This window comes from Tympanuchus pallidicinctus, unplaced genomic scaffold (assembly GCF_026119805.1).
Source record: "Tympanuchus pallidicinctus isolate F22 unplaced genomic scaffold, pur_lepc_1.0 scaffold18, whole genome shotgun sequence".
In the NCBI taxonomy this organism is placed as follows: domain Eukaryota; kingdom Metazoa; phylum Chordata; class Aves; order Galliformes; family Phasianidae; genus Tympanuchus; species Tympanuchus pallidicinctus.
Window position 1 is genome coordinate 5,143,207 of NW_026294699.1, and position 20,927 is coordinate 5,164,133.

The following is a 20,927-nucleotide window of genomic DNA, read 5'->3' on the forward strand; positions in this document are numbered from 1 at the left end:
TTCAAAAAAGCAGTCTGTGTAGGTAAGTGGTAACAGATTTGAAGTTATGAAGTAGGGGAGGGAACAGCTTCAGTCTTTAATTTTAGTGCACACCCACAGCTTTTTACTTGTTGTATCTGTCTTATAAAAGACTCCTTGCAGCAGCAGGGCCAGCCTGTCCGTCCCCACATCACAGCATCCCTGTCAGCAGCAGCGTGCCGGCAGAGTGTGTTGGCACTGCAGAGCCATAGGGAGCAGCAGGGTGACAGCATGCTGCGTACCCCATGGTGGGGCAGGCACTGTGTCTGTCAGTGTGCGTGTTGTCTGTAATGGTAATGCTGTCTGGGTAATGTTGTGATGGGGAGAGACTGCATGGCGTCTGCTCCCCCTGAACGACTCTGTCCCTTGCTTTTCACAAATTATCACAGCGTTCTAGCCAAGTGAGTGCTGCTGCTGTTTGCTGAGGAGGTAGTGGAGCCGGGTGTGCTGCTGTGAGTGCAGTGCAGACCCATGTTGCTGGTAGGCTCTGTGAATGGCTGCGATCTCGGCTGCTCCCTGTGCACATTCCCGTGTCTCCTTCACATGCCCAGGCCCCATCCCTGCAGTGTGCTGTGCGTGTGCTGAGTTGGGGCCTGGACTGTAGCCTTGTTTCATTCCATGCAGCAGTGTCAGCTGTGGGCAGAACCAGCCCAGTAGAGCCTGTATGAGACACTGCATATCCTGACAGCTATGGAGTCTGGAGCCCTGGGATCAGCAGCGCAGCATGGTGTGGGCCGGGGATGTGGCTGAGTTGTTTTAATATCCTGATTACTGAAGTGGGTAAGTCACCATCTCGCTTGTAACGATTACGGGTTTCTGCTGTGATTTTCACCCATCGGTTGCCACAGCAACAGTGCAGCAGCTCAGCTGTCACACAGATTTAAAACCGAAGCGGCTCAGCCTCTCCCTGCGTTCTGGCACATCTCCTCTGTGCCCCCCAGTGCCATGGCAACCCTGTGGGGTGCCCTATATTTCCCCTTTTCCCTCCACCACAGCCCCACAGCTGCCCTGCCCAGCGGGGCCCCAGCCTGCAGGGATGCTGCTGTGCTGGGGCTGCTTTTGTTCCCGGTAATGTCAGCATCGCTTGTACTTTCCATCTCAAGGAGGTGGTGTGATGGTGCCCGCTGGCTTTTGTGCTCCATAAGCTGTTTTCAGAATCCCGTGGAGAGGCATTTAGACGAAGTGAGGCGGGTGCAGGCGGGTGCAGCTGCGCAGTGCAGTGGCAGCCAGGTGTGCCGGCGCACTCTCCAGAACTCACGGCATTCCCTGGTGCACTCAGGGCCCCTGGGTGATGCCTGTTCCCGCTGCTGACAGCTGCAGGCGGGTGCTGCAGGGAGCTGACGGCAGCAGCGTGGCTCCTGACTGCAGCCCACTTTAAAGCAAAGGGAAGAGCGGCTTCCTGAGCCGGCAAGCTGGCTGCCGCGAGCTGGCCCACGAGTGTGTAAGTGCCTTTGGTGTGTGCTGTGCGGCGGGGCTTAGCGCGGGCTGCGGTTGGTGCCCCGCACACGGTGCTGGTTTGCCTGCGTGCAGGTGTTTGCCACGTTCAGGTGTGCCTCACGAATGTGCTTGTTGTGCTGCTGTGTGCTTGTTGTGCTGGGTTCCTTGTCAAAGAACCGTTCTGCGTCCATCTGCTGCTCTGTGTTCATCCGGAGTGGCGGTCACCTTGAGGAGCCGGAGCTCTGGCTCCCGGTTCAGGCATCCTGCTCACTGTGCTGCTGGCTTCCTCACAGTCAGCGACTGCCTCGGCAAGCAGAATAAATGGTGTTTACTGTTCATTGGATGCTGTTTTTGTGACCTTGAGGAGGTTGAGGTGGGATGCTGAGGAGTAAAACCTCAGAAGGAATACTGCTGGGTTTCCTTGAAGGAAGCTGCACCTCAGTGTAATTTGGAACGCTTGGATTTTTCCACAACCACAGAATGCTTGTGGAACAACTTATCTGCAAAGCTCAGCTGTATTGTAATGTCACTTGGTTAACCCTCTGGGAACCAGACTGTGTTTTGGTGGAGATGTCCGGAGGTTAACAGATAGGTTTGTTTATCTTGTTGCCACCTTCCTTTAAAATGATGTGTTCACAGTACTGAGCTTGAAGAGAGGCTGCTATGGGCAGCTCACAGATAAAGATACCCTGAAATAAAGTGCATGTTTTGCTATGGGAAGTGATAAAAAATGAGAAACTAAAAGTGAAGATAACGTTAACAGTTGGGCTAATATTAACTTAATTGTGCTGAGTTTTACGCTTGCACACCAACTTCTAACACTGATTTGTGCCAGTTATGTAGGTGTCTTTACCTATGGCTCTGGAACTTGCCTAATTTTTGTTAGGTGCTTTCAAGATCCTGTTTGTTCTTTTCCTGAGACAGTGCTGGGTAGGTCTAGGTGCTGTACCTCAGGTGCTGCAATAGTGCTTACAGCAAAGATGAGCTGCTGGAAGCTTTTGTGGGTCACCTCAGTCCTTGTGTCACAGTGGCAGCTTTTCCATCCAGTTTTACTTTCTGGAATATGAGGGTCTTCTGTTGGTCCAATGTTTCTTGGAGGGAAGATGAGGTAAGACAAGGGCAGAAAGGTTTTAAAAAGTGTGTCAGTGTCCAACCCCAATGCTTAGAAGCTATCTGAGGAGGAGAACCCAAGTGCTTGAGGACAGGACTTCTTTCTGTGGGTGAGTTTGCCGGCAGATCTGCAGGCTCCTGTTGTAGCTTCTGTGCTGAGTCAGCTGTGACCAAGTGCTGGCCTGACTACGTGGGTACTGCTGTATCACAGCTTTCAGTCTGTAGACATATTTTTGTCTTGTGTGTTGCATCTTGCTTTGGGCTTTCACTGCTGTTTCCAAAACAGACTGAGCGCTGGCTGATGCAGTGAGAGAAAGTAGCTGTGCTGCTTTATAAGCCTGTAATAAGCCCATTTATTAGGGATGACTTGTGCTGCTCTGTGCAGAATTTACTGCTTTGTTCAAGAGGTGAAAGACAAAACCAGTCTTCACGTTTCAGATTGGAACAGCAATGGGAGTGTTTGATCCTGTTGGTGTCAATAAATAAATAAGCAACCATGAATAACAGACACTTGAGTTTTACTTGTAACTATGACAACTGTGTCCTTGACGACTTAAGTACAATCACGGGGTTTCCAATTACATCCTGTTCTACACAAAGCCGCTGCTGTTATTGAAGGAATCAATGGCAAAAGCAACTGTGTCAGCTCCGTGAGCTGACGTTCACCCGTTTTGGTGGTCGATGCACTCATCCATTTGCACATCACTGCCTTGGTTGGTTGGTGGTGCTGCTCAGTGGAAGTTGCCTTGGCAGGCTGTGCTCTGCAAGGCTGCACTTGTCAGCCATTGGCAGAAGTCATTTTGGTTACGGCATCTTGGGCTGCTGTGTGTCAGTGTGGGCTGGGCTTTGGAGGACAGGGCTGTGGGCCCATTGGTGACAAAGCCACACAAGGAGCGAGTGGGATGAGCGCTGCACTGGGTGCTGTGCTTCCAGAAGTTGGGGGTTTCAGCTCGGTTCTGTGCTTTGCCTAAATAAGCACTGCACAGAAGGTCTAATGCTAGCCTTATGTGGACACTAGATGTAAGTTTCTATGTAATTAGTTCTTAGGAGGACTTAGAGCCTTAGCTCTAGTTATCACTAGGAATACCTGGCGATAGTCTAGCAAATCTCTCTTGTAAATGCTGTTGCAAGCTAGTGCAAAAAAATTCAACGGAATAGGTCGTGAGAAAAACTTGCTGAAGTAAAAGGAGTTGTTCTACTTCACTGCATGCACTCTGGCTTTCGTTACTCTAAAGGTGTTATTGAACAGCTCTGCTTCTGGGACCAACAGTTCAATACAACAACATGCTGGCAGGCTTCTTCTTCTTTTTTTTTTTTTTTTTTTTAACCTTATTGGTTACTGTTAAAATGACTAAAGCAGTATGTCAGGATTTCTCACATCACCCCACGCTGTCAGTAATACAGATAACATGAAATCCTTCAGCTTGTTCCTTTTTGATCTCTGGGAAGAAGCAGACCTTCCCTTGAAGGACAGCAGTGATTGCAGTGCAGTTTTCAAACAGCAAATGCTGCATGTATGGAATCTTTGTACGTGGATATGCGCTGTCAGTAGGTTGGCCCTTTCTTCCTCAAATGCAGACCTGAGGAGAGACTTCATTACATTTAAAGGGTGGCAGACCAAACTACGCTATCTTCCACCTCAGCCATACTCTTTGTGAATTTGCAGAATTGTCTTCAGATCCTCTGGGATGTCCTTAAGCTGAGTATATGAGTAAGGTACATGAGATGCAGTACTGAACACATGCAAGGTGCCTGTTCGTGAGTGCTGGAAACCAGCAGAGCTGGTCCCCCTGTAATAACCAGCCTTGGATTCCTTGTTTTTGTAAGAGAGCACCCTGCAGCACTCGGTTTTTGTGGGACCCATACACAGAATGATATCTGCCAGAAGTTAGTGACAGTACTGAAAACTGAGCAGCAGGGGATTTTTAGGAGTCTGTGAGGTGCAGACTGCAGAGGGATAGGCAGATTTTTCCTTTGAACTTGTCACGCTGTCACAGAGTAAGAGATGCTCAATGGCACAAATGAGGCTGGAACGCTCATCCCTTCTCAGCTCAGAAGCTGCAGTCCTATCCAACTCCTTTTTCTCAGCCTTCCCACCTTTCTCCTTTAAAAAAAAACAAAAAACCACAAAACTGCTTATCCCATCTCCTGGCATACGGCAGTTCCAGCCTGTGTGATGGGGGCCATGATTCCTTCTTATTAATTCCCTTGTTGTGACCCTGTTATCTAAGGTTTCCAGCTTGCCTCTATTACATTTCAGTCTGATTCTTTTCCAGAAAAGCTGCCTGAAGAGCCCTGATATGCAGATGGGGAGCATTATGGATGTTAGAAAAGGAGAAATGAGTTCACAGGAGATCAGTTCTACAGAAGACTGGACTCTAATGCTCTATCCTGTCATGGGTAGCAGTAGCTGGACTTGCTGTCCTGCAAAGTCAAGGGAATTCCCTTTGAATTCAAACGAAGGCAAGCCTCACTTGATTTTCAGCAAAATGTTTGAATCCAAGCAAACAAGGCTAGCAAGTAGTTTGAGATGCCTTGTATTTCACAACAATTAATATGTAACCCAATGATTCCTCCGGTGCTGCGTGTTTTAGAGAAGTCAAGTGAAGGAAAACAGCAACGAAGAATCAATTTGTCTTTACCTCCCTGTCCTCTTCAGATACATATTGGGAAGACTTTGTGGGGTAATTTCAGTATGCAGCTTGTGCTGCTGTTTCCAAACCACCTAATTGTTCCTGGTTAAATGGGTTTGGAGCAGCTGAGAGACAGCTGAAGGTGCCCCCGTGAATTTAAAGCAGGCTTCTGTGTCTTTGGCATGAACTGGAAGCCAGAGGCACAAACCTGCAGTGCTGACTTCTAATCCATGCTTTGTAATGTCTGTGTATTCCCCTCTTGCTTTTGTATCTATGCTGAGGATGTTTTGGAGACAGATTTTTGCAAGCTGTGGTCTGAAGCAGGGATGTCATGCTGCATTAGCTTCCCTGTTAGCAAGTGAGAGAGTGTTGTACAGAGTCCTACTTTCTGTATTTTGGTGTCTGCATTGAGCACCCTGAGCGTTGGGCTCCCTCACTAATTTCTTGGATTTTTCCAGGGGTTCTCTCCACTGCTTGTTAGCCCATGGAGACAATTTGTCTTTACGTGTCTGCAATCAGCTGCCTCTAACATGCATTCTGAGCAGCTGCTGTGCACAGCCATCACTAACCTGGTGCAGCTCATTCAGTTGCTATCAGAGGAAAAATAATGCAAGGATTTCTGTGAACCTTTTCTCTCTGGAAAGGTGTCACTTCTTGGAAGTCTGAGGTGCCCAGCATTTCATCTCAAAGCCAATCTGAACATTGTCCTTTGCATCCCTATCTGCAGTCTGCTGTCTGACACTGCCGGCTCTGTTGTGCCTGGGTTTGAAAGCAGCTGCCACTGTCTGTGGTGCCTGTGGAGCAGCTCTGTGCTGCAGCTTGGCCATGTACACACACTGATTTCTTTTGGCTTCCAATCTGTCTCTGCTGCTGGGGGTGCTGGAGCAAGCAAGGCCAGTGGGAGTTGATCAAGAGATGGATTATGAAAGCAAAAATCAATTGCTTGTTATGATAACCAAATAAGATGTGCTTAGACAAATGTACCACTTGTATCAGCTAATGTTTTGTGAGAATTTGTGTGCTTAATGGAGATGGAAAAGAAGTTGAATTTAGTTATGCTCAGATGTGATATTACGTGATTCATTCTGACTCTGGATTGGGAAATGGTGAAACTTTTTATGTAACAGCTGCCACTGAAAATTAGGGCTGAGCTGCTTTATTTTTTTAAAACTCTTGCAATAACCTTTTCTTGTGCTTCAGAAAGGCAATACCAAAATGCTGTTTTGAGCCTGTATAAGTATCGTATCTCGAGCACTAAAGGCTTTTAGATAAAAGGCAAAAAGAAGTGAAAGATAAAAGACAGCATTTTGGGGGCAGGCATGAAGGAGATTCAGCTGGGAGATGAAGAGTGGGTGCTGCTGGAAGGAACCTGCTCACCAATGGGTAGGGCTCTGCATTTGATTTTGATGGGAAGAGGCATCGTCATGGAGAAAGCAGGGGAGTCAGTTTGTAGCAGAACACCCATGGGAGATGGCCAGGAAGGGGGCTGGGACGATGTGGTGCTTTCATGGCAGGTTGAGCTTTCTGCCTGGTACGTTCACGCTGCTCTGGGTGCTCAGGTTAGCTTTTATCAGTCTCGTGGGGGCACTTAGATCTCACAGAGCAAAGTTACAGAGGGAATAGTCGCTTTCCAGAGTATGGAGCAGGCAGATAGCTCTGAGCAGAGGACGTTGGGGTGGTTAATCATTGTGAGAGCTGTGGGGCCGATGGGCCCTTTGTGGCTGTTTTCTGCTGTGGTGGTTTCACTGACTCAGACTCACTTATGGTTTTCATTGGAGGATGATAATGAAATAAGAAACGTGAGGTTTGGAGCTCATTCTTTGCTCGTTGATAATGCACAGGTTAGCACAACTGAAGGGAGAAGCTAAGCATAAAACACTAAGGAATCCATAAACACACCCTGCTTTATGGAGAAGTTCCTGTTGTCTGCCCAAGCATCCCATTCCTTCCACATCTCTGACCCCAACGCCTCACAAAGCTGACACAGCTTTTTCTAAGCTGCATACCAACGTTGTGCAAGTGTTTGTTCACCTTGGTGGATTTCAAAATATATTGAAAAGAAAATTGAACTCAGAGCAAGCTACAAGAATCCAAGTGCTGTGTCAGTTGTCTGGAAAGGCAGAGGTGATTTTCTTTGCACCATGAGTACTAATTTATCTGTGAGTTAATAGATCTCCGCAGGCAAGGAGTTCTTCGTTCTGTTCTGCCACTTCTGTAAGCCCTGCTCCTGGTCAGGGCTCTGCGCACCTGGGTGGGTGCAGCCTGAGCCTTCCCTGCTGTGCTCTGAACAAGCCCAGCTCTCATAGATGTCATTGGTTGGTAGATGCTGGGTTTCTTCAGAGAATGAGTTTTCTTTTTTATTTCCTAATGTTTCTCCTGCTGTCTTCTTGACTGAGATGAAGTTATTATAAACTTAAGGTTGAATCTGAGTAATGCTTTTAGCCTGAGGGATCTGTGGCTGGAAACAATTTTTAAGGAAGTTTAATATAGTCTAAGATACATGCTGAAAGTAGATGAGCAAGGGAAGAGGGGAAAATAAATTATCTTTTTACTTCTTGGCTAAATTAAAGTTGGGAGGTACAGATTTGCTCTAGGAGTCCTTTGCCTGAACAGGACCTAGCATTGGGCTCAGCTCGCCGTCATGGCACTGAATGGAGAAGCTGAGATGAATGGCACAGTGGCTGCATCTGCAGGACATGAATAAATGTTTTCATTCTTTTTTTTCTTCTTTTTTTTTCCAGAACATCGGCATCAAGATTGAGCCTTTTTGAGTAGAGAGCATACAAAATGGCATCAATGCTGCTTAGTCGGCAGCTGAGCTGTTGTCTGCAGCAGAACGCCAGGCTGCTCATATTTGGTAAGTGATGGTTGTGGTTTTTGGTTTGTATTGCTACAGTAGCAATTCTAGCGGAGAAAATTCCGCTGAATGTTGCTGAGGTTTGTCCACTGGTGCATCTTTCAAAACTTGAAGAACACTGTTCTGTATCTTGGATAACAATGCAGTTGTACAGCAGCGGCCTGCAGGGATGCTGAGTTGTTTTTTGTGGTTTTTAAGTTTGCAAACTGAAGAACTCATTAACTTTGCATGTTTACAATGCAAATTATTAACTGAAAAAAAGTTCTCCAGCCTCCACAGGGCTACTTTTTCATCCTGTGCGGTACAGGAATGCAAATATTTTCCATCAAAATCACTCTTATTCCCATTCACATTACGTAGTGTGACCATGCTGATTTCTGTCATGGGGAGGTTCTGCATGGTGGGTGCAAAGAGGGGGCCCTCGCTGGGCTGTGTGCTTCTACCTGCACTCAGCTGCATTGTAAAATGAACACTGAGCTGTAGCATCAGGCACTTTTCTCCTAAGTATGTGATGACAAGTTCTTGCCTGGCCCAATGCTTGTAGTTCAATGTGTGTGTGTGTGCGTGTATATCAAGACCCTGCAATCTCTATGAAATAGGTGTTCAAGATTCTGGCTCGTGCTTCAAAAGTGCAGATTTCTGTTGGTCTTTTTGGACAAAGCGTAGAGCTTTAAGTCTAGCATCCAGCTTATGTGCCGCTACGCTGAGTGCAGTATGGCTGAATGGCTTTTTGTGTGACTGAGTTTCTTCTCTCATCCCACCATCCTGCTGTGCCTCTGTGCTTCTTTTGCCAGTGCTGAACACAAAACCCTTCCATTGCTCAGAAACTTAGATTTAGTTGGTTTTCTTCTAAACAATACACTTGGAGGAGCAGCTGACCTTTGGTTAGGGGCACCAAGTTTGGTCTTTCAACTGTTGGAAAAGTCCCAGCTCAGTGTTTGAGGACTGGCTGCCCTTCTATTTCTGGGAGTGACGCACTGATTATCTGAGCTGTGCAGGAGCAGTGATCGTTTGGTCAATAGTGCAAACGGAAAGTGCTTGCAGCAAGCAGACCTCCGTGAGCCATCTTTGAGCTAATCTGTCATCTCAGTGTGGGTGCTCCACATTCCTATGTTCCTCCCAGTGTCTTGCTTTCTTCCATGGTGCTTCCCAACCAGGATCACGGGCTGTGACAGTTGTGCAAGACTCTTGAGTCATTAGGGTGCAGATGGGCGCACAGGGCTGACTCTTCTTTTAATGTTGCGCTGAAGAGATGTAGGTCTTCAGTGCAAAAGGAATGCAGCTCTGGACTCCATTAGTCCATCTTTGCTTTCAGAAAACTTGTAAATGGGAAAGCCTGTTGAAAGCAGGCTGCTGGCAAAGAATGTGGGGCCTTGTTGGCAGGTGGCATGGCAGCTCCACTGCACTTGGGGCAGGCTGCTGTGTGCGCCTGTCTTCAGGGATTAGAAAACACCAAGCAGCAATAGAAGCCCTCACTAGAAGGAGCAGTCCTGGCAGTCTTTTATCCTGTGGTGCTCCTGGATATAGAACAGGCAGGAGACTCTCACACTTGTAGAAAAATCTGAGCTTCAGGTCATTTTCCTGATGAATTTCAGCCAGCAATCTAACAGCATTCTGTTGCTAGCTGAGGGGGTTGTACCATAATTATGAGGACAGGCTGTGACTCTAAAGATCCAGGTTCAGTTTCCTACTGATTAGCCTAAGGGATTGAATTCATCTTTGGATATTGAACTGCACAGCAAGCCAAAAGGTCAGTCTTCTGCCTTAAGGTGCATCAGTTTGCATTAGTGCATGCCCGTGTTCCCCAGGGACGCTGACCTGTTCCTAAAGGCACCCAGCAGCACGGCTTCTGCAGCTTCCCGAGGTGGTCTGATCTATTGCTGAACAGACCTTACATTTAAAGCTGTTTTCTAATGTTTAACCTAGGTTTCAAAACGGGCAAAAATCATCTCCTTACTCTTTGTCTTATCCTTGGTGGACCTGGAGGCTGAAATGCTTATTTTTAATTTGCGAGCCTTTTATGTATTTGAAACCTTCCTTAACACTTAGTGTTTTTGTCTCAGGTTATCTATCTATCTACATTTCAGTGTGTCCTCATAGGACCAGATGTTCTTCAGAATCTCTGCACTTTTACTGCAGTGCCTCATGTGAACTAACTGTCTGATGCTGTGCCTATCATATCTCAGCCCGGTTCCTCTCTCCCTACAGAGGATAATGTCACTTTATCTCACAGGCATGCTGCAGTGAAGACTGAGAGATACTAGTATTTGTTATTGATTTGTCCCCATCACAGCTATGTGGAAGACCTACAAGAAAACTAGCAGCTTGATGCTCGCATTACTCTGCTGAGAAGCCGATTTGGGATTCAGCTGTGGTGAGGGGAGGCAGCTGTTCTTACTCTTTCTTACGGGAGCTTCCACTTCTGCACTGTTTGATACCAGTTTTTGTCTTGGTCCTTGGAGAGCCCTGTTCCTCTTAAAAATTTCCAGTGTGCATGTGAGAGTACTGAAATACAGTCCATCTCATGTGGAACAGCTTCTGATCTTACAGCGTAAGCACTCTGTAAATAGCAGTCTCAGTTTTCACAATATTATGCAACAGTTATGTTCACTTTCCAAACACCTCTAGCTAGCCTGGGCTTTTGCCATTCCGTTTCAAGAGCTGGTAGTAACAGATTCCACGCAGCACCTAAAATAGGATGTGGAGGAAATCACAGTCCTCCTACTTTTGGCCGTCAGGGACTCCATGCTTCAAATTTCTATCTGGAAGATGGTTTGATAGACGCTGTGGGGTAGAAATTAAAAACACACATGAGATATTTGTGTGCTGTGGCACATGCAGCGCCCCTCGTTGGGGCTGGGGGACATTCACTCTGTGATTTAGCACAGCAGAATATTTGCACTTGAGAAACGTGCCAGCATTTCTTTTCTGTCTTCTATTTTTTAGCTTTGGGAGTAGTTCCTCCTCTTAATGACACTTAGATAATTTTGGTGCTCCTCTGGAGTTTCTTTTGGGTAACACCCAGTTGTTGTGCTCTCAGGAGCAGTGCTTATCAGAGTATTTTTGCTCAGACATTGTGGAGGCCTAAGGACTTGCTAGACCTGTGGTGAATCTCCCTCTCCTTCGCAAAGATTGCTGCTTAACACTGAGCCCTGCCCACAGCAGTGTTCTTTGTGACTAACATCAGAAAGTGATGCAAGGGTGTATTTACATTAATTATGTTGCTATAGCGATATGTTTCTGTATTAAAAACTGCTGCACAAGACACCTGGTGAGTGATGAGGATAGCTTAGAAAACAGGAGTTGAAGAAGGAGCTTTTCTGTCTGCTAGCAAGTGATGGCATCCTGCTGTGTGAAAAGGAAGGATGTGATGATTTGCTGGTGTTACACACTCTGGTGTTTACAAAGATCGTGCATGACACAGACTTTTGAATAGCCTCCAAGAAGCAAGAAAAGCAGAATTTGATTTATTGTACCCACCATCAATAAACCAGGTGGGTCGAAAATCCACTGTAAGTCATTCAGCTGATGTGCTCTCTGATAATTAGGTTCATCATTTATTTTCTGACTTTTGATTTGATGTCAGGAGGTGCTCTGTTTGCTGTGCTGCCCCATATTAGCTACGTGTACTTAAAAAATGTTACGCTTCTTCAGAGACAGATACCCTGCTGCAGCTCTTTACCTCTTCACATTCTTAAGACGAGAGCTGTGGTCACATCATTTGGTCCCATTCTTACACAAAATGAGTAGAACAGGAGAAACCTTTCTTCCACTGCGCTTCATCAGAAGGTCGGTGGGTTGAGTTGGTCCGTTGGTTCAACAACGTAGCATCAAACATCTGAGGGCTGGTTTACATGTGAGTTGTAGTGCAATATGAATTTCAAGGAGGGAGGAGCATGGCTGTAATAGGAGCATGTAGTCTCTCAACTGGCTGCTGCGTGGTGCTGGTGTGACAGGTGCAGAGGGGTGTGCTGTAGCCATTGCGGGTCGGGTAAGGGAACACACTTCCACACCTGTAGCAGAAATACCAGGGAAAGTCATGCTGGGCAACAATAAAACAATTGTCTTACTGTAAAGCTACTTTCCTCTCAGCCCTGTGCTATTTGGCACGTTCCTGGGCGGCGCTATAATGAATCTGTTATGCAGTTCTTTCAGAATCTATGGAGCAGAAATTACCAGCCCAGAGCACCAGCAGAAGGAAGGTCTGCGTTACTTCTTGGAAGCTCATTAGGTTTTTATTTATCTGTTGTTTACTGAGGTTTATAAAATAAATGCTGGTTAATGCAGGAGAAGAAGAAGCATTCAGTGTTGGTGTGCTGCTGTATCCCATCACGGATGGAGTCGGGGGCACGTGGCTCAGCTGGGTCTCTTCTCCCCTTGGAGTCTCTACAGGCTGCCTGCTCTATCTGCAGCTTCATTGGTTATGTATCTGCAGTTTGTGTCTTTTCTGGTGGAACAGTTGCCATGCAGACTCCAATTTACATGAAAGCTAAACAGAGTGACACAAAAATGAAGTGGTGTTGCTGTAATGAAACCTATTAATAGCTTGCAGAGAGGCAGTGACGCATCTCGGATACAGCACACGGAATTAAAGCTGAGGAGATTTATCTTTGCAGACCAAATTTTCCCCAGATGAGCAGCAAGGGATGCTTTCCAAGCGCTGTGACTTTTCAGATAAACTTTCTCCAAACCAGGCTTGCGTGGCACACCTCTCTGCTGGCGGAATGGAGCCGAGGGCCTCGCGTGGCCTTCACAAATCGCTCCGGGTTAACCTGCCTGTCATGGACTGAAGGCTGTGCCTCATCCTTCAGGTATTGATCTGGGCCATAGGTGATCCCCTGAGTGAAGCTTATTAATTTCTCTTTGATACTGCTCTGGCTAAAGGCTTGCAGGTGCTTTGTGACACAGATGTGGCTGTTAAGGACATCACTTCAGCTCAGCACTTAATGACAGTGCATGCACCATGCTCGTAGTCTCCTGCTGGGCACCTGGCTGAAGCTCCTGAGTCTATACCTCCTTGGTTGCAGATGCACAGTGAATCCTCTAACCCCCCTGAAGGAATGTACGTGTATCCAGGAGGGATCCACCAGAAGCAAAGTGGTTCTTGGCACTTACTAACTGCATCTGCTTGGTGCCACGGGTATCCTAGCTCTGTTTGCTTGGCACTGTAATGAAGGCACGTGGGCTCTGTCCCTTACAGTAGGATTTGCCTCTGTTTCTCTAGGGCTGCCCTGTCGTCTCACTTCATTGTTGTGGGGTTTTTTTAAAGCTACCTCACTGGTATTAGTTTTATTTCATGCTTGTCAAAGTGATGAGATATTTGGTTCCATTCAGACAGCACGACGTAATTGGTCTCATCTGTCAACTGTTCACACTCAGGTAAGGTTTGGATATTTATTCTGAAGGAGAACACAGAAATTATGGTCTGTACTCAGGTTATCATTATCTCCTGCAGGGCATAGATATATCAGTCAAGCTGCAGCTAAAATTGATGTGGATTTTGATTACGATGGACCTCTAATGAAGACAGAAGTTCCTGGACCACGATCTCGGGTGAGTTCTCAAAGCATAGTGGCTTATTTATTTTTTTCTTTAGCAGTATTTAACTTATTAGAAAACAAATTTTATTCCAAACTTTAATTCTGATATGGATAAAAATCACATTGCAACAGTCTGTGCCTCTTTTATCCAAGTGCTGACGGTGAAAAGCCAGGAAGGGGGAAAACCTGCCTTGCATTGCCCCTCTCTGAGAGAGACCTGAATTTCTCTGGAGCTCAGCTGTCAGCTTCTCATTTGAAGTAACTGCGAGCCAAAGGGCACCATTTGCTGAAAGGTCTCTCTGCTTCCTGTGCAGTTTTGGCTACTTGCAGGGCAGCCCAGCTGACTTCTTGTGATGTAAAATAATGCTTTGGTGTGGAAAACAATGCAAAGTTTCAGTTTGCTGAGCAGTTCTCCTCTGTCAGAGTCTGTATTTGAACAGAAGCTGTTAAATCAGCAGAGGAAAAGTGAGCAAGCATTAGAGGTGAGGGCACTTACAAGTGCTTCCAGTGTCAAAACAATTTTCTTCAAGAATTTACGTGCTGCCTCCTTTGCAGCACAGGAATTTGCATGGAGCACAAACACAGTGGGCACAGTTATTCTACACGTTAAGAAACTGATTTCTATTTTTTTTAAAGCTGTGTTTCTAGAGCCAGTGAGCCAGTATTCCTTCCACACATGTGATTTGTCTCTTCTCCATTCAGCCGAGCAGTAGAAAGGCAGCTTTTCCTTTTGGAGGCACACAGTTAAGCTGTGGGCGCAGCCCACGCAGTTCAGTGTGCCATAGTTTTAACTGTCATTTGTGCCCGTGCACTGTGAAGGTTCATGTGGCAAGTGCACTTGCCTGGTAATAAGATGAGATTGCAAGCTTTGCACATAGTTTATGTGGTCACTTAAAGGAAACGTTCTTACAGGCTGGATGTGGCTCTGGGCAGCCTGGTCTGGTGGTTGGCAACCCTGCATGTAGTAGGGGGTTGAAACGGCATTATCATTGTGGTCTTTTCAACCCAGGCCATTTTATGACTCTATGATGGTCAGCATTCAGCAATTACATTCCTGAGGCTGATCTCTTTTTTTTTTTTTTTTTTTTTTTTTGTTTCCTACAGGAATTGATGAAGCAGCTGAATGGAATTCAGGTAATTGGTCACACTTTTCTGAGTTCAGTACAGGTGTCAGTGCTATGATTGCAGAACTTAGTTCAAAATCTGGTTTTGTATGTTTAGTTCTGTGCAAAAAAAAAAAGGAATGTGGAATTCGGCTTTGCAAGTATATGATGTATGGTGCATGTATACGATTGGATAAAATCTTTTCTAGTCTGTTTTCAATACTGTAGAATTGTTTTGCTAATATCAGTGATTTGTCTGTAATCAGTGGAACACTACGTGTTGAGTTACCACGCGGCCATTGAGAACACAGGAGTATTTGGCCTTAGACGTGTGCCAGCCTGTGTGCAAATTGCCTTCCCAGGATGAGCAGTTCCTCAATGCTTGTGCTTGCTCTATGTGAAAGGAAGTACATTCTTGCCTTTAAGCTCCTTCAGAAACAGCTGCCGATCCGTGCCAGGTTTGTGTTCTGTGTAACTGCAGACATTATCTGGGGCTTCACTGAGTAAAGAAGCCTGAGAGTTCTCAGCCTGGAAGTTCTTGGATCTGGAACTCCCTCCTCCTCACTGGAGGACTGAGTACAGAGGACTGGCAGAGTGATTCTGTTCACCTGGAGTCGTTCGGTCGTTGCCTGTTAGCTATCTGGCAGATGTTAGAAATGGACATTTTTCTGCCTCCATTTTTTCCTTAGAACAGGCAACTCTTAACAGTTCCTCTTTATAAAAGTAGCTTTGCAGTTAATTCCCATGGAATGGATATAATGTGTCTTTATATTTTTTATCTTTATCAGATTTTGCTGTTGCTTCCTCCACGCTGCTGCTACGTAACGCTTTCATTGCTTGTTGCTTTTCTCTTTAAGAATGCCGAAGCTGTGCACTTCTTCTGCAACTACGAAGAGAGCCGAGGGAACTACCTCGTGGATGTGGATGGCAATCGCATGCTGGATCTCTACTCTCAGATTTCATCCATCCCCATAGGTAGGAAACAACCGTACTGCAAGTTTTGCTTTGTCCTTTTGTTCTCTCAGGCGCTACCAAACAAGTTGGTTAATTAACAGCAACCCAACAAAAGGCTGACATAATGTGTGCCTCGCTGTGCTCAGGGTACCACACTGCTGTATTGTGCTGTGGTGGTTTTGAACAGCTGGGGAAACGGTTAAAAATGCAGTCCTTATGGCTCACTTGGAGCACAGAGCAGTATCTAGAAGAAGCTCTAATATTAATTTGTATTTGCTATTCCGTGGTTTAGGCTTTGTCTGCTTGGATTTGGGTACCTTGTGATTCTGTAATAGTATGTTACGTTTTTGAACGCTAATATAATAAATCTAACTTAAAGACATTAACAGGAAAGCATGTTCTGTGCTTGAGCTAACCTTTCTTTCATGAGAGAGCTGAAAAGAGGAGTGGGCCATGTGGACTCCAGTGGGATTTCATCATCCATTTATGCATCTCTGACATATTTGTTCAATGTCCTGTCACATATTAAGGCATGGGACAGTGCTGAGTTTCATAGTTTGAAAGGAGTAGAAAATTAAGTGAACAAAATTCATGTCTTCAAAACAATTTTTCCAGGCTATTTATTCAGTTGAGTGTGGATTTCTTCTCCTGAAATCCCGTTGATTTAAAACAGGATTTTAACTGGTCTCTTTCAGTTCATTTCCTCCTCTCCTAATGATTGCTGAACTTTTATCAAAGCAAATATTCAAGAAATAAAATGGGATGTGCAGTGGGAAAACTGCCTGAAGTGCATTCAGGGTGCTGACAGGTAGAAAGGGAATGCAGTGTGCCATGTAAGAGCTACAGTGCAGCACTTCATATGGCATCTCACACACAGTGGATCTGTGATGTGCAGCAGCAAGTAAATGGGAATGTAATACCGGCTGACTTAAATCTGACTGAACACGCAGTATTAGTTTTTTCTAAGTTGAACTCAATGACAGGTAGGCAAAGTGAAGCTGCAGAGGTCACTAACAGTGTCCTTGGTGAGAGAGATAAGTCCTAACTCGGACACCAGAAGAAAATCTTGGTGAGGATTGTGGGTGAGCTGACGTTCTCAGATCAAGGTGCTTGTAGTCATCGGTGCTTATCTCTGCACCTGCACTCAGTGGGATCTTTTGTGAATCAGCCAGAGCTCCCCAAGATTTAATAACAATCTGCTACAGCAGGATGTACTTATCAGCAGAAGGTGAGAGGTAATAAGCGCCAGTGCGGAGAGATAAGAAGTATAAAAAACCTGCAGGCAAAGATGTTCTGGGCAGTTTCTGTTTTAAAACTCTTTTGTTTTTTTAAACCACCTAGTTTGGGGGAGATTGTAACACATGTTCCTTTAAACCTGTGTCCAATGTGTGTAATTGAGATAGAAACCCCCTGAAGCCAAATGCCTGGAGGGGTCTATTGACATGTTGACATGCACGCCACCTGCAGTACCAAATGAAGTAATCTTTTTTTTTATTGGTGGTGAGGCCTGTTTTGTTCTTGGAGATTCACAGAGGTGCAGTTTGGTGTTGCTGGCAGCAGCCTGGGGTTCATTTCTTAGGGCTTTCTCCATCTCTTTCTTTCAGCAGTTTTGATCCCGTTGCAAACAGGCACATCCGTGAGCCTGGAGGACGAGTTCTTTTCTGCTGTGCTGATGGAGACAGACAGGTACAGTGATGGAGCAGGTGCCCTTCTCTTAGAGCCAGCTCTGTCACTGTTGATTCAAAGGTGCTGGAGAGTGGATTCATAAAGCTATAAACCATTGTGCTGCCCTTGGCAATGAAACAAGTTCCTGTCTGCCATCTTAGCCCAGGAGCAGTCTGACTTTTGTCTGCAATAGTTACATAATAATTAACCATTCTGGTCTTTCCAGTGTTAGATTTATTAATATAAACCCAAACAGCAGGTCAGCATCTTTCCGTTCCTGCTCCTTCAGAAAGGCAGGGTTTAAGGATTCTTTCTTACCGTGCCTTGGCAAGGATGTGCTGATGGACAGAGAGTGCTGGAGGAGGCAGACAGAGCTGCAGGGCACACAGTGAAGGGAAAGGAAGGCGCCGTCTTGTGGGGATGGGAGAAGATGGGTCATGGGTAACGGAAACCTTGGATTTGTGTTACATAACATAAGATACAAAGGTCTCTGCATTCTTCCTGCTAACTTAGCACCAGCAACAGAACCACACGTTTTTACAAGCAGTATCAGAGTTAATGCTTAAGCTTCCTAGGCACTGGTGGTTGTTTTGTAACAGGGGTAATTTGAGATTTCCTAAGCTGTGCTCTCCAGGGTGCCCAGGGCTGCAGCCACAGCCCTCAGCTGTGTCTGTCTGTCCCATGGCAGCTGATGCAATGCAGGCTTAGTTGCCTGTGTCCAAATAGCCACTTGTATCATCTTCATAATCATTTTAACAGATACCTTGCAGAATGATGCGCAGCTAAAAAACAGTCTGGATATTCTCCTGTTTTGAACTAAAATATTCAAGATGGAATTTATAATTGATTTGTTAATGCTGTAGCCGAATGCTCTGCTGCTCAGGCAGGATAATAAAGGCTGTTGTCATTCAACTAGAATGGGGAAATCAGGGGTGTGATTTGCTTTTGTAATAACATTACAGCAGGATGGCTTCTTGAGCGGTAGGGAAGATGAGGTTTCCAACTGTTTCTGCAAGAGAGTTTCAAAAGATTATGTTAAGTCTGTGGCTTTGACATTTCAGATGTAAAAATTTGGTTTAAAACACAGTTTTCTGTGCTGAATGCCTTTTCTACATCAGGTCCGTTGGTTTACCTGTAAACAAGCAGGGAATCTCATGTAACATCAATGAGTATGAATTAAGCTCTTTTGCCTTGTTAAATCTGAAGCCTCCTAAATATTTTAACTGTTACAGGTAAAAAGGACAAGCATCTTTGTCCAACAAAAAGTGTGTTAGAGGAAAACAGGGAGATAAGAAAGCTGGTTAGGAAAGAGCATGCAGTGCAGTGCGTGCACCTCCCAGCAAGTTTGACAGCATCTTGCGTAGAAAGGCCACGTGATAGAAACTGTGATGTTCAACTGCCAGAAGATCAGTGTTATGTTCATCTCTTTTTGTGCTGGGTTTATAACTGTATGTACTGAAATACACTGTGCTGTTACCTGATACCAAGTTTGTAAAAGAGGGGAACTGTCCTATTTAAAAGAAGTCGTATCCTTGATAGTTGAAGCATACACATGTTAAACAGAATTTAAGTGTGAATAAAGTTATTCTCTGGGTCACTCTCCACATTAGTTTACATAAACAAGACACAGCTTTTCTTTCTCTTTTTAATTAGGTTACAGCCATCCATCTCTGATAAAGCTTCTCCAGCAGCCACAGAACCTGGTAAGTGAATTCCAACATACTTGAAGGCATTCTCTCCCTCCTTGTGGCAGTCTTCTCCAATTTCTCTTAGGCTGATAATGAACCACATAATGACTCACTTTGAAAGTATGGTACGATCTGCTTGTCTTATTTCTCATTAGATAAAGATAGCTTGGTTGTGTTTAAGAAGACATCAGAAAGTATGCAAAGCTTTACAATAAGGAAACATTTGTCAATGCAAGCAGTTGGGATGTTTGCAGCCAATTTAAACCACCCTTCACAGTTTCCAATTAATTATTTTAGCCATGTTCTTGACTGAGGCTTTTGAGGCTGAAATCAAGCACAAGTCCTTCAGAGCGTAGTATTCTGTATATGAAAATGGTGCTTTACATCTGGAATGCTGTCTGTTAATGTTGTATTTTAGGGGTTTTTTTTTGCTTCGTTTTGGTTTGGTTTTCTGTGGGTTTTTTTTTTTGAGGGGTGTTTCTTGGTTCTCATCTCCTAAGCACGAAGTTGACTGAACCACCGGCATGCGCTTGAAAACTGAAGAGTTCAGCAACAGGATGATTTCAAGGCCAAGTAACTGCTTCTTAAATTAAATACCTTCTTATTTCCTCAACACTGTGCTGACAGTATTTGGAAAAAAGCTGCATTCTAATTGAGGCTTCGTGTTTTCGTTTCTTGGACAGGAGTTCCGTAATCAGTTTGTGGGTTTGCTTGTTTGCATTATTTTACCCCTTTACTTTTAAACACCACAAGTTAGGTACACGATACAGAGATGTTTATGCACAGAGTTGTGATTTCACTGAGAAGCAGAATGCAGCCACGCAGACCTGAGCTGCACGGCCTTTGGCTGCACGCCACCAGATCCCCTGGCTGTGCTGCCTGCATGAAGTCTCATGGCTCTGTCCTGGAGAGCAAAGCTGAGGCCAACATGTGAGAGGAGCACAGGTGTTCGGGTTCCCTGGGCCTCTTAGCAGCTTGCTAATAGTTCTCAGTCCTTCAGGATGAGAGGAGCTCTGCCTTTCCCAGAAACACAGGATGTGAATTTGAAAATAAAATAAGTCTCCCATCAAGGCTAGAAATTCTAGAGTTACTGAAGGCAGATTTGGATACGTGGAAGCACTGGTATTTCTACTTAACATTAAGTTCATTGAGTTATGAAGTTATTTCTGGAGATGGCAGTGCCTTGTTTAATGCAGTAGTAGGCAAAGTCAGACGTGAAACAAAACAAAAACCAATTGTGTGGTAGCAGTTGCTAATCTTTAAGCTGGAAAAGACTGCCAGCCTGAATATCAGGCCCGTCTCTCCTGCATGAAAAACACTGGTACCCTGTTCTGGTTTCTGAAAATCAGATCATCAGTTCTGATCATCAGTTTGATCAAGGGCAGAAGGTGGCACTAAGGCAGTCTGTCCCTGACTGCACTGCCCGTTCCTGGCAGCCTTTGCTCTGAGCCCAGCACAGGCAGAATGTCATTTCTGCAGGGCAGTTTTGTGGCGCTGAGGCCGGAGAGCTGGAAGGGCAGAACTTGGGGGAGCGTCACTGCAGCCGCTGGGGTCTGACTGCAGTGCCAACCGTAGTACTCAAAAAACAGCCTTATTATTTTTTGAGTAATACGCATCAATGGAGGGCCCTTGATTATAGTTAACAACAGGATTGGTGTTTTCTTGGACAGATGTTTTTTTGTTTATCTGTAATGCTCCATGTACCCTCCTTATAGCCGGCTATAAAGAACAAAATATGCAACCATTCATTTGAGACCACAGCAGCTTGATATCAGTGTTACGTTTCTCTTGGTACTGAGCACCTCATTAATAACAAAAGAGAAATTGACTTTTCTGCCTAATGGCAAATGTTGTCAATTGACTGTGACAACCCATAATCAAATTCATGACAGATTTATGGTCTCATATCTCTTAATTTTATA

General features: G+C 45.2%; 1 protein-coding gene across 5 annotated transcripts in view; it reads left to right on the forward strand.

Annotated features, from left to right (window-relative positions):
- The window catches only part of ABAT (4-aminobutyrate aminotransferase), a 40,924-nt gene that overhangs the window by 6,659 nt on the left and 13,338 nt on the right, over positions 1–20,927 (forward strand). For 2 of the 5 annotated variants that reach the window (XM_052680168.1, XM_052680170.1), the window contains exons 2-6: positions 7,940–8,055; positions 13,511–13,608; positions 14,700–14,729; positions 15,556–15,673; positions 18,971–19,020. In XM_052680168.1, the coding sequence (XP_052536128.1) occupies positions 7,986–8,055; positions 13,511–13,608; positions 14,700–14,729; positions 15,556–15,673; positions 18,971–19,020 (366 nt within the window). In that variant the 5' untranslated portion in view covers positions 7,940–7,985. Of the gene's footprint in view, positions 1–7,429; positions 7,450–7,490; positions 7,514–7,939; positions 8,056–13,269; positions 13,435–13,510; positions 13,609–14,699; positions 14,730–15,555; positions 15,674–18,970; positions 19,021–20,927 lie in introns of those variants that run through there. The other 3 variants (XM_052680171.1, XM_052680169.1, XM_052680172.1) reach the window with 3 other exon arrangements.